At 31.0% G+C, this 13,692-nt stretch overlaps 1 protein-coding gene across 1 annotated transcript in view; it reads left to right on the top strand.

The window, feature by feature from the left end:
- LOC129218508 (runt-related transcription factor 1-like) overlaps window positions 1-3,690 on the top strand; it is a 57,731-nt gene extending 54,041 nt beyond the window's left edge. Inside the window, exons 5-6 of the mRNA XM_054852798.1 lie at window positions 1,996-2,142; window positions 2,867-3,690. Of these exons, the coding sequence (XP_054708773.1) occupies window positions 1,996-2,142; window positions 2,867-3,690 (971 nt within the window). The remainder of the gene's footprint in view (window positions 1-1,995; window positions 2,143-2,866) is intronic.
- Window positions 3,691-13,692: the final 10,002 nt, after the last annotated feature.

Raw genomic sequence — 13,692 nt, 5'->3', positions numbered from 1 at the left:
GAAGTAGCTAGCGTACTGTAATCACAATTTTAAGAAAAAAAAATCTTTTTTTTTTTAAATTGATACTGCTAAGAGCTTAAAAGATATTTTACTTAGCATTTTCGATTTAATTGCTAAAATTGAACGTTAAATGAAAATCAACTTTGCTTTTTGCCATTTTATTATTCGCTGTAGCTTTAGATTATACGAAGTTTTTTTTTTTTTTTTCAGACTTTGAAATTCTTTTATTTTAAAACCGAGTTTATACACTATAAATTTTGAAATTAATTATTGTTGTTTTTTACATTTCAATGTTGTTGATTACAAAAGTTTTTTTTCGACTAATAATGAAATCATTTGAAATTGAGTTGTGTACATAAGTAAATATTTTTGATGTTTTTTAATAGTTAAAATGCTGTATTCCTTCATTAAAACCTAAGTTCTTGATTAGAGAACAGCTCAATATAACTGATTGTTTAAAAAGGTTCCAATTTGTTTTACATAAATATGTCCATTATTTACATAAGTAAAACTACATTACTTCTATACTTTCACAATTACTTGTTATTCTCGCAGCAACAATTATTCTGCTTGAAAATTCAGTTCAAAATTATTTCCCAAATAAACTTTTTTCAGTTTTATCCTAATTACATATGTCTTTAAGAGTGGTTGAAATAATTTCTTAGAATTCTTATATTAACATGTTACTGGAAGTAAAGAGTATTTGTTTTAGATTTCCTATAATATTTTTCCATAGATATTTTAATATACTATTTTTACTAAAAAAAAAAAAAGCTTATTTTCAAAATATATTTTTAATTAACAACTTAAAACGTTTTAAACACTATTTTATTTAATATGCAATGGTTTTCAGGTAGGGTAAAGGAAGAAAACCATTATCCATGGTAACGTAAATCAGGGAAATTCAGTGAACTTAATCAGGGAAAAGTCAGGGAACTTTTTTTCGCCTTTCCTGTCGCCACCACTGTAATATCTACTGGTGTATGGTTACAAATAATGTTTTTCATTATTCAGAAAGGTAATAAAAGCTGTTTGTGTGTGTGTTTTTTTTTTTTTTTTTTTTTTTGAAAAGTGATATTGTGTTTGAAACTTCAGTTAGTTCTATTATTTGCTTATACTACTCATTCAATTTTACAGCCTTCTTTCCTGGCAGAATGATTACAAAATAATTCTTTAGCATCCCGATGATCTTTAGTTTCATTTATGTGAAACAAATCACTTCAATAAATCTAAGAATAGTTATTTTTCATTGGTTTAAATTATTTCAACGGAACCGAATATATTTTCACAAATACTTAAAGAATTCAATTTTGGAGTAACCATCGCTGTCACCTCAAAGTACACAGAATATCAGAATTTAATGATTTATTTATTTTAATGCATATTATAATTCATTATTGCTTTTAAATAATTATTTTATTTCTGTTTTTATAATTCCAGACAACAAATGGTAATTAGAAGATAAATCTAAATAATTATGCTACTATATAACTTATGTCAACAGTAAGCGCAGCCAGAAATACTTCCTGGAGGGTTTTTTTTTTTTTTTTTGATAAAAAATTACCTTTTGGAGGGGAGTGTTAAATCGAAAATACCTTCTGAAGGTTTTTTTTTTTAAATCAAAAAATGCCTTCTGGATGTAATTTTTAGATCGAAAATAGTTTCTAAAGGTGTTTTTTGTTTTTTTAATCGAAATAGCTCTTTTATATGCATAAACTACTGTATTAGAATTTGCATTTATGTTAAAACCGTTGCCTCTGGGGAGTGTTTGCACCCCCCCCCCCCCTTTCGCTGCTCCTGCTCTACTGTCACAGTTTCATTCAAATAGCAACTAATATTTTGCAGCAACCTTAAAAATTGGTTATTTTTCTATAAAAACTATTTTTTCACCTATTATAAAAACTTCGTTCACTAATTCCTCTGTAATTTGAAATACTGAATTTATCCAACCTTACCTTTGATTCTAAATAAATATATCTATTATTTTTCGTGTAGGTGTATCTTCGTCAACTTCTACTATCCCGTGGATGATTTCTCCTGGCCCTTCTCAGCCACAATACTTGATGCCATCCACGCCTATCGTCCTAGGTGGTGAGTCCGGGGGAACTGTCTCATCCATTGTTACAACCTCATCTACTTCAGGTAGGGAAATAAAGTATTCTCTATATCTACTCCTTTTTTCATTAGATAAAAAGAAATTTATCAGAAATATAATGAGAGGCACGAAGTTATTCCTTTTTTAGATTCTTGAGCTCTAGCTCATGCATTTTACGTAAAAGAAGAGAAACATCGGTCAATTACTAAAACAATAATGTTTGTTATTGTTCGGAGCTTGAAAGTCTCGATTCCATTTTATCTTGAGATTTCTTCAACAGTGTTTCTCATCAAAAGTTTTGCTTCAATTTTAATACGAACGAATCCAAGTATTTTTGTACTGAACGATTTTAAATATCTCAATATGCTCTAAACATTTTTGATGTTTTTTTTTTTTTTGGTATAAATAAGACAGCGTGCGCACGCATTCACAATAACATGTCTAACTTAAACTTAAATGGGAATTAAACGTAATATTGCGCATAGTACAGTCGAACACGCTTAATGGAATAACTAATTTGCTACGAAAAATTATTCTAGTAAGCGGGATATTCCAATGTCCGGGATCAAAAGGACAGATTATAATGATCTGGTTCATTGAAAATTTATTACATTAAGAGGGATATTTTTTTAACCGATACCCCATTGAGTGAGCTCAACTGCAGTTTTAAGTAGCATACAACAATTATGTCTAATTTGCACTCAAGTGTTAACTTTTTTATATTGCATCTGCATTTAAGTATGTGTATTTGATTATCTATTTTTATTTCAGCTTTAACATCGAGTTTGTTAGATGTTGGAGCTTCATCTACATCACAGCAACTTCTTGACAGCAACTTTCTGAACTTGGACCTTGTGTATGAAAACTTGACGTCGGGTCAAACCACTGTCGACGAGAAAACCTCAAAGATTCCTCGGCAAGATATTTTCGGTCGTCAAGACATCTTCGGTGATAAAACTTTTGACTTAGGTCTTACCGCGACTTCTGTGGAAAATACCAACTCTTACAAGTCATCTTATGTGTCTTCAACCTCTGCATCTATGTACCCATGCTATTCTTCAGAGATACCAAACTGTTCGACTTCGTTTTTCGCTCCTAGTTCTCAGGGATTATTGCAAGACAACAGTAATGCGGCAGCTGGTGGACTTGCGTCTTCCATTATCCCAAGTCGGTCCGAGCCACCACCAGTGCCAGGAAGTGCCTCTTGTTTACCTTCTTACAATTTCCCGTCATCCACCGTCATGGATTCATCTTCACCTCTCGCCTTCAAGCCATCTTCCATTGACTTTTACACATCATCTTCAGAGTACTCTCCTGGTCTTTTGACTATGGCTGCCAATGTTTTATCTTCAACCCCAACCAGTGATCTGACTTCTTTCTCATTGGATATTTTCGAGCCCGGTTTAAGGACTCCTACGGTTCCTGCAGTAACAGTTTCAACTTCATTCGCGATTCCATCGACTGAGTCTTTTCCATCTGTGATGCATACTGAACAAATAGCAAGTACAAGCAGTTTTGAAAACATACCATCATCAGTGTCATCGACTGTGAGCTCAAGCTCTCTGTTATCATCTGATATTTGGAGGCCTTGCTGATGCATTGATTCAAAAGTACCAATAAACGTTTTTAAATTTACCAATTTATGAAAGAACAGCTCTTCACATAGTGCCTTTAAAATTCACTACTTTATTAAGGAGTATTAAAAATTAAGTATTTTTGTCTACTTCTAACCAACCAGCAACTGATCGTGTTCATATTTTATTTATTTGTATTTCGCATTTGATGACTGTTGTTGAGTTCGTAAACAAGTGCAAAATTAAGTTACTAAAAGTAAACTTTTTATACCATGGGAGAAATGAAAAATGCATCTTTCTTCGGCTACGTGTGTGCAGTGCACCGAGTGCTTTATTCTGTTCTTGTAGTGAAGACATTCGTTAGCAAAAATTTTTATTGATTATTTTTATACAGGGCTTAATTTTCATATGACCTCACGGGAGCTCAGCTCCTGCACCAGTGGGGGATTTACCATGTCGCAATTGCAAGTGGCCCTTCCGCGACCAAAGAGACCTTAAAAAAAGAGATTCAACAATGCACATGATAAATGTTTTATATAGTTCTGTGATAGCTAAGAGGGCCCCGAAATTGCATTGCGACGAGCCCCCGAACCTGTAAATCCGGCTCTGCACTTATCTACAATTTTATGTGAATTTTTATTGTTAGTATACGGAAATTATGCTATTTACACTTTAAAAGAACCTTTTAAGGTTTTAGGGCTTCCATACTTCTTTTGTTAGAAATTAAGTTCTATATAGGTATGCCTCTTAAACGAACCGTATCAAAAGATGAATTGTGACAGAAATTCTGTACCTTAGAACCAGACGGACGTAAGTCCTACATTCGTTATTTTACAGGAGAGTGGAGAAACGGTCGCTTGTTGCATACAAGGGATCGAACTCGCGCTCTTTTAACACGGGTAAATTATTAAAGGATTTTTTGTAAAGATTACGTTGATATGGCTCGATGCAGAATGGGGTTCTACATACAATGCACAAATAAACGGAAAATCACGTTTTTTGGAATTGCGTTAGTGCGGTTTTGGGGTACAGAATTGAAGCAGTGAGAAACAAGGGGATGTAAGTGCTAAAATTAAAAATCTGGATTTCACCAGTACAATGGGGTTGTTTCCTTCAATCAAAAGTAGTAGTTTTTGTCACTGAAATTGATAGAATAAGCAAAAAAATAAAATGGACTCAGAAAATACTTTCATTTCCCCAACAGTTATTTTTTAATTAATTTTTTTAGATGTCCGATTCTTCAAACAAGGCGTGTTCTTTATGACGTCACAAATGATGAACTATGGCGCATCATTTTACCGCATTTCCACGTTATGATAATCAAGCAGCGAATTACAATTGCGCTCTATGCTTGCTATCAACCATATCGTTGCCAATACACGTGAGTAAAGACGCGAATTAAATATTTTGGACCGTGAATGGCAACACTGATTGGCATTTCATCATTTGTGATGTCATCGGCAGAAGCGTTATACGATGAAAGAGCACCGATTTAAGTAATTTTTTAAAAATATTAAACTTGAAGAAGTTATTTAAAAAATTGTCAGAGTCTATGTTTTTAAGCATGCTCTTTCAGAAAAAAAAAAAATACTTTTAAAATTTCAGAAACGACCTCATTGGGAGGGGAACCAATTTTCTCTTTTGGAACAAGAGATAGTAATATCCCTGTTAGTTGCTGCTATACACAACATGATTTAGAAGAAAATCAATCAATGAAAGGCTACATAGAATCTGAACTTCAAAGGCGATTTACTCAAAATGTTTAAAAGTTCATTTACATCCCTTTTGTGCAGACTGCTTCCTTTTGTACGCTATTTAACATGGATTAAAAATTGGCAGCACATCCAAGCGAAATCCTGGTGCATTAATACTTTCAATAACATTTTCAATGACCACGTTTTTCGAAATCGTCCTTTTCTACGATAAATGCTTTAAAAAGTGAATGGTTACTGTTCTTTAAAAAATGAATTGTTATGTTTTTTGGATTACTGTATGAACTTGATTGGTAAAGATCCATTACTTTTATAATATGGCATATTTTGCACTGATTAAACTATTTTTTTTGTCTGCAAGAATACAGAAATTTTTTTCCGAATATTTGAGGTTTAATATGGATTCATCAAGGAAAGCAATGTCTACAATGTTTTCCAATGAACAGAGAGAATCATGATTGGGTATATCTTGGGTATATCTCTACGTTTTGCTAAGTGGAAGGTCAGAGAAATCATCTTTTTATGAGAATTTCGTTAAATGTCAAATTCTCTTTCCTCCACATTTAATTATCGTGATATTTAATTTTGAATTGTAAAAACAACCTGTGTACAATATTGCATAAAAAAGGGGATGATTTTGCTGATTTATGTTCATTACATTTCCTGCTGTTTAATGTCATCTCAGATTGCTCACGCAATATCAGCACTTTTCCTTTCTGTTTAAGTCTGATAAGGGATAGTGATAACAAACAGTTCGCAATAAATGATTTGGAGTATAATCGAGTCTTCAGAATTGCTTTCTTAGAAGAAATATCACTGAAATTCTTCTAAATGTCGTATTTAATTCTTCTTGAACGTGTTTGATTCTTCTTGAATGCAATATTCTTTCAACTAAATTGGGCAAGCATAAGAACATAATGAAGTTCAAAATTTAAAGAATTCAGGTCCGTTTAATAAAATATATTAGGGGGAGGGGGGAATGCTGATTCATAGAATGATTAAATTATAAATTTTGATTTTTAAAAATTGGTAGTTTTTATATATTTTATTTCAAGAACATCCAATAAGTAATTGCGAGAATCTTAACATTTTTTTTCCTGTTGTAAATTTCAGAACTGCTACTTTACAGAGTTTTATGTTTTATAAAATTTATTTATTATTATTTTTTTTTAACTGACAAAAAATGTTAGTCATGAGAGAGACAAGATAGCAAGGATATAGAAATATTTTTCTTGAACATAATACATTTTTGTAACGAAGTTTAAAATCAACGTTTCAGTGGCAAAATGTAAGGGTTTGAGCATATAAAACAACAATGCACTCTTATATATGTACAAAAATATAATTGGATTAAAAAAATAGTCAAGAATTTACTTATTTTTTTGTAATGTATACTTAGAGCAATACGGTTACATTTTTACAGTAAAAGTATGTTTTTTTTTTCCAATAGCACAATTTTGTGGAAATTTTTTTTCTTCGTTTTCTTTTTACGTGTTATGTTGACAACAAGCCATTGTGTTATCGTGCTAATTCTTTTTTTTTACTTCTTAGCTAGAAATATTAATTGTTGAAGGACATTTAAATAATACTAAAATTGAAATGCATTCATTATATTTGAAATTAGACATTTTGTATTGTTTCGAGTTTTTACTCTCACTAAAGTATTGATAATATTTAATTTGACATTCAAAGATGTTTGTATGAAGATTATTCCTATCTGTGATACTATAAAAAGCGATTTTTAAAAAATAAATGACTAATTGTTGAATAGTCTTGACTTTTCATGCAGGGAAGCAAAGGCTTGAAATATTTTTGGCTAAATAATATACAGAAGACTTTAGTGATAGCCACATTTACTTGATTTGTATTTTTTCATTAGATTTTATTAATATCGAGCCTCAGTGTATTTTTTTGTATACATTTATTCAAGTAATTATTTTGCTGGTGAACCATTTGTTTTTTAAAGATAAATCTTAACCAAGTTTTCCAATGCAGCTTTATTTTGTATATAGTTGAAAAGTGTTATCGAAAAACTTGAACCTATCAATAACTTTTAAAAAAGATATAACTTTATGCACTCTATTATATTAGACTTGACATCCATTTCTGTGAAAGAGTAATCATGTTTCTACATTATTTATTGTCTACTTTTCTGATGTTTACGGAAGATTCATTGTGTTTGTCTTTCATACAAAGGAACTTTTCTAAGAGCTACAAGTCATTAGAAGTGAAATAAAATGTTTTACCCGAAAACTGACTTTTCATTCGATGTTTTTTCTTATTAACTCTAAAATACACCACAGAATGTCGCTGTTTTACCATCATTAACTTTATTAGTAGAATAGTCAAATTCTCGAATGTATTTCTCGAATAGAAATATTTGTGTTTCAAATCTTCTTGACAATAAAATTAGTTATACAGCTTTAAATAAGGTGTTAAAGTATTGCATTTTTTTGAATATATGTCTTCCAGAAATCTGTGATAGTTTTTAGTGCATGGACGTTATGTAGACAATAATACAAGAAAGTTTTGTAATAATTAAATAAAATATTGCATGAAGAATTAAACTTTTGAACAGGAAGAACCAAAATATAACAGCATTGTGTACATATTCATTATAAAAAAATTTCCATCTGGCAAACCTAGTTTAAAACGTTTCTACTTTCAGTATTTGTTGAGCTCTTAACTTAATTAGTTATCTTTAACTTTTTTTTTGTTTTCTATGGTATTTTCTTCATATGTTTAGGTTTCTAACACGTTTTTTTTTTTTTCAAAAATTTAAATTTTTTTTTTTTTTATTTCAGTTAATTTTTTTTACAGAAAACTAGATTTAAAGAAAAGGGGGGAAAAGATAAGAAAACTTATGCAAACGTATACTTCACACATACATTTCAAAACAGCTTTTAGGAGAGCTACGTAGTAACAATTTCCACCAAAATGTTTTATTTATAAACAAAGATGCATTTTTCTTAAGTCATTTTTGAAATTACAAAAACATTAAGAGGTAATTCCTTTCTTTATATACTAAATAAAAATGCTGTCTTTCCTTGTCGACATCACTCTGTATTGATCTCCTTTTTTTCTTACCCTCTGAAAATATACCTTTCTCTCGCAAAATCCAATTTAACTCTACTAGTAGGACGGTAGGATTTTCCCTTTGTGAATGCTCCTTCACTTTCTCCGAAATTGAGTCCTTCCCAACTATCAGCCCCAACTCCCAGCAGACGGCATGGGCAATCAGGGGGCGCGATACGGACCTTCCCAGTCCGCAAACATCTTTTCCATCCCCCTGTTTTCCCGAAGTCATTTTTAAAGCTGTCACCGAGGGCGCTTTTGCATTTTCGAGCGGCCCGATATGCGTTTTATAAACGATTCTCATCATCTGATCTGGAGTTGGGTTGTCTTCCGGCTGCCCCTAAAGCAGAGATAAACTGGGAAAGTTTCCATCAAAAAGTGGTTTTCCTTTTAAATTGAACTGCTTTCTGTATGTGTGTGTGTGTGCTGTTGCAGTGTATGTAGACGGAAAATTACAAAATGTGCGAAAAATAAATAAATAAAATGTAATAATAGTTAATGTTATATACCCATATGGAATATTTATTCAGTTTGAATTTTGTGAAATTCATCTGCCCATATAAAATATTTATTCAGTAGCACTTTGCAAAATTCATCTCCTACATCGCAGTTAATTTCTTATTTTACTTTCCACTTTACTATTGAATGATTAGAATATCCTATATTTAGTGGATTACTAGAATCTTAGCTGTAGTGTGAAGTAAAAAAGAAAAAAAATCTAATGTTCAGCCCCTGGCATTCATTTGAATTTTGAAGCCTTGAACTCAAAAACTACGTTTTTCGCAAACACGAATCGCGAGAGGATCCTACTCGCTGGGTTTCGTAATTTTTACAAATGGAATGGAATGGAAGTGGAGAAGAAATTATAACAGGTGATTGTCTAGATAAGGTAATATGATTCAAATCCATAAAAAGTAAATGGTGATTAGGATGCGATAGTAAAAATAAAGATTTTTTGGCCGATTATCTACACTTATCATGTAGATTAGTTACAGCGTATAACGTTATGTGCTTTTATTTCTTATCTATCTTAAATGATGGGAATTAGTAATCTGGGAATTTCGTATTTAGACGAAGTTTTGCTGTTTAAGTTCATCTAGACATGTATTTTTTCCTGCAAAAACTTAATTTTATACCAAAAAACCTTTTTTTTTATATAAAGTCTGCTTGAACTAAGCCCAGAATGAACGCAAACGATTTGTAACCATGATGACAAAAATTATTCTCCCTAATTAAATATTAAAATGAATACTTATGTTCGTAGTCATAACCATCCGAAAAATCAAGAAACGTCAAAGAAGGTCAGGTGTATATAAATAGCAATTTGTAATTACACACAAAACTTTTAAACTGTCTTAATTTCACTTTTGCTTCAAAACTACACTGTTTATTTACGAAAAACGCTTTGAAATAGAAACTTCGTTTCTTATTGAGATTGGTGCATCTTTTTCGGGATTCAACCTCGTGGGCCAAACGAATATTTTTTTCTTTGCTGCAGAATAATTGTAAAAGACAAAATAAGAGCAAAACATTCATCTAGAACTAAACAAGCCTGCTTTCCTGTACACAAACATCGATTTTTCAGTTTTAGTAACATATCTTCTTCAATATGGTTATGTTCAAAAATAATTCAAATATACATTTTTAGCACCTAAAATAATTTTCTGAAAACAAAGTTCGTCTATTTCTGATAAAAAGGAGATTATTTTTGAATCTAAAAAGAATATAAAGTTTGTTAGCTTACCCTGCTTTCAGTTAATTACAAATGTTAAGTTTTATAATAGAATCATTTCATAGTCAAATGGTTTTTTTTTTCTATAAATAAATGTACACAGCAAATTGCAGAACGAAATTTCCTCTAGTGCAAAATTTCTATTCTGAATAGGTTAATAAAAATAAATAGGTAAAATAAGAACAATTTTAAAACTAAATATCTAACAAAGGCATCTAATTTTCAACAAATGGCATTGAAGTTACAATCGATCTCTTTAATCCATGCAAAATAAATTAATTAAATTAAATTAACTAGCTGCGTTGCTCGGCTTTGCCGAGTCTACCTTGAAAATAAAAATTGTGTCAAGTGACGTATTCAACAATCAGGCTTAAATAAAACATAAAAATACATCATGCAAAAGTTTCCTTCCAAAAAAGGACGACAGATATTAAAATACTTTTAAGATTTTAAAATGAGGAAGATGGAAAGAAACAATGGATTCAAAAAGCGTAACCGTGGAAACGCGAAAACAAAATGTTTAACAACTTGAATGGAGATGAGATTTTTCAAACTTGATTTAAAAAGGTTTGCAGCTTTTTTTTCCTTTGGAGACAGAAGCTTAGTTTTTCGACCATAGGTCTAGATAGATCTGAAGTAAAAAATATTTCTTTATCCAATGGTGTCAAAAAGAAAACTGAGGGACAATTCTTTCATTTTTTATTGATAGATTTAACGAAGAAAGTAGTACGTAAATTTCAGCAAAGCCTAAAAATATTCGAGCTAAAAATGCAAATAACTCCTACCGTAATAAAGTTAGAGCATTGAAATAAAGTGTGTAACGCGGAAAATTCTACCCTTTCCAACGATATGTAAGTAATATTAATATGTGCAAGTAATTTTTCACCCCCATATTCGGGAATTTATGTGAAAATTGGGCGTGAATTGGAATAAAAAAAGAATTATTTATCGTTTTTTTTTCGAGCTGATATGCAATCCTTTTCTGGACAAAAAGAAACAAACTGAAAATTTCAGCGAAATCGGTCCAGGTGTTCTCGAGTTTTGCACGTTCAAACACACAGACGCTTTTTGGAGACTTCATTTTATACTATGTAGAGATAAAAACAAATAAACAAAGATAAAGATTTGGAATAAAAGACAATATATAACTCAATTATTATTGGAATTAATTTTATATAAAAAGAATCGTCTTCCATCATCTTTTGTATGTGAAATAATGGTTTATCTCCAGTTTCGCCAGCATTCAAAATTCCCACCCCCTTAAATATATCAAAGAGTATGATAGGAACTGAAAAACAGGGGGAAAGAAACTTCATGTCGGCGAAACTGGGGAAGGGGGGCACCGAAATAATGCTTTTTAAACTCACTAAATTCATCAATAAATCCATTTTTTTCATCATTGCTGCAAACCAAGAAAATCATATATTCTATTGCTGTTATAAATGAATAAATCAAAGATAATTTTCAATAGAAAAGTCGAATCGCATTTCCATTTTTTTTCTTCTCAATGTGTGTTCAACCTTTCCTGATAAATACCTTTCTATGAAGTCCAAAGTTATACAGTGTGAAGAAGCAATAAAGAACACTAAACATCGACGATTCGAAAAGTGCGCCCTCCTACTCCTCCATGTAATACGTGAATAAGTGAAGTCGTTTTTTTTCTTACTTCCAAATTTTGCCAAAAATCTTTGAACTATGTTGTGCGGTAGCAACGGGTTTTTTTCTCCTTGATATTAATCTCTAATTTTCTCGATTTATTTCCGTACTAAAAATAACTTTAAGTGTAATTTACTTCGTCGAAAAGTTTTATCTGTCCCGTAGGCGTCAATGATAAGAATTGTACGAAAAACTCCCTCAAATAATCCAATAAAAAATATTGTATTGGTGCACATTTTACATCAAAGTTCCTTAACAATTTAATTCGTTCAAAACAAATTCGTCTGTAAGATCAGGACAAATATCATACTCAAATTCCACTGTATTGTCTAATGTAAGTCTATTTGAAAATTGGAAATTGAATGAAAAAAAGTTAAATAAAAATAAATGAAAAGTGGGAATGATGTATCTACCCTAACTTTTTCAAACTGATAAATATAACCACGCATGAAAAACTAGTCTGAAAAAAGAAAGTGGAGAAAGGAAGTGAATGTTGACTTTCTGAAAATGAATGCAAACATAAAACTTTAAGCATGAAAACATAAAAATTAATAAACATTACGTTAATGTAGATTTTGTAAAGCTACATGAACTACAGTTGAAAATTTTTTGAAATCTGTAAAAAGTAAATTCAAAATGCGGCAACAAATTTTGAAAATTAAATAAATGAAAGCAAGCTAAATGTTTAAAATTAAAAATTTTAAAAGAATGGGTTTCTTAATTACAACGCGGTAAAATGTAATATGCAAAAAAAAAAAAAAAAAAAAACTGATTCTTGACGCTTGAAAACTATAAAAGAACTAAAACGGAATACAATTCGTATCCAAAGTTCTTTGACAGAGTTAATTACATAGCTAATTCCGTTGGTTCCGTTTTTCCCGTCCATCTTTGTCATTCTGATGGGATTTAAAATGCTACTACTACTTCATGCACGCTCACTAGTTGTTCGTGCAGTTACCACTGATTTGGCATCACTATGAAATTTTACAAAACCATTTACAATTTCTTTAAGAAACTTTTTCTGTAAAAGTTTTCATACATAGAGAGAATCCGATTCCTTTTAAACAGATTATTTATCATCGCAAATACGCTGTGCATTATGCACAAGCAATGCCTAAGAGACTCCAAAGGAAGGGCCAGTTTTAAAAACGAGTTATTTTTTTAAATTTGAATACCTTTTTTTTTTTTAAATCTTACAGTTTAGAAAAATTTACGTTTAAATCTGATGATAGGTATCACCTCAATTGAGCTAAACCCCAGTAACTGAGCTACATAAACCATTTACTGCTCCAGTTTTTTTTTAAATATGAGGATACGAAAACAACCAAAATCAAAGGTATTCAATTATTACATTTGACAACGGTTTCATCTTAAAAATTCAGAAATAATGTGTGACTAGAATTCATAATTAATGCAGCTTAGGTACAAAGAAGAAAAATCAAATTTTATTTTGGTAACTTTTGGGAATGACAACGAAGGTTTCAAACAATTGCATAAACCTTATTAGTTGGGGAACGTGGGGTAAAATGAAATTGCGGGTCAAGGTTAAATGGTGAAAGTTATTCAGTTGTGCTTAAAAAAAGAAAAAGAAATATAGACGAAGAAGAAGAAGACAAAACCAAACCTTCGGCTGGCAACTTTTGAGAATGATAATGAAGAGTTCAAACAATTACATAAGTTTATTGGTATAGGAAAGTATGGTAAAATGAAATAGCGGCAAAGTGAAACGGTAAAATATGTTCAGTGTCCTTCGCCTTCTACACAGCAATATTTTAACTATGTTCTTAAGCACATAGTTGCTTCTGACCTGCTTTGACCTGCTTTGAATATAAAAGAAAATAGAAATGA

This window comes from Uloborus diversus, chromosome 1 (genome assembly GCF_026930045.1).
Source record: "Uloborus diversus isolate 005 chromosome 1, Udiv.v.3.1, whole genome shotgun sequence".
In the NCBI taxonomy this organism is placed as follows: domain Eukaryota; kingdom Metazoa; phylum Arthropoda; class Arachnida; order Araneae; family Uloboridae; genus Uloborus; species Uloborus diversus.
This window is presented reverse-complemented; position numbering and strand designations above follow the sequence as displayed.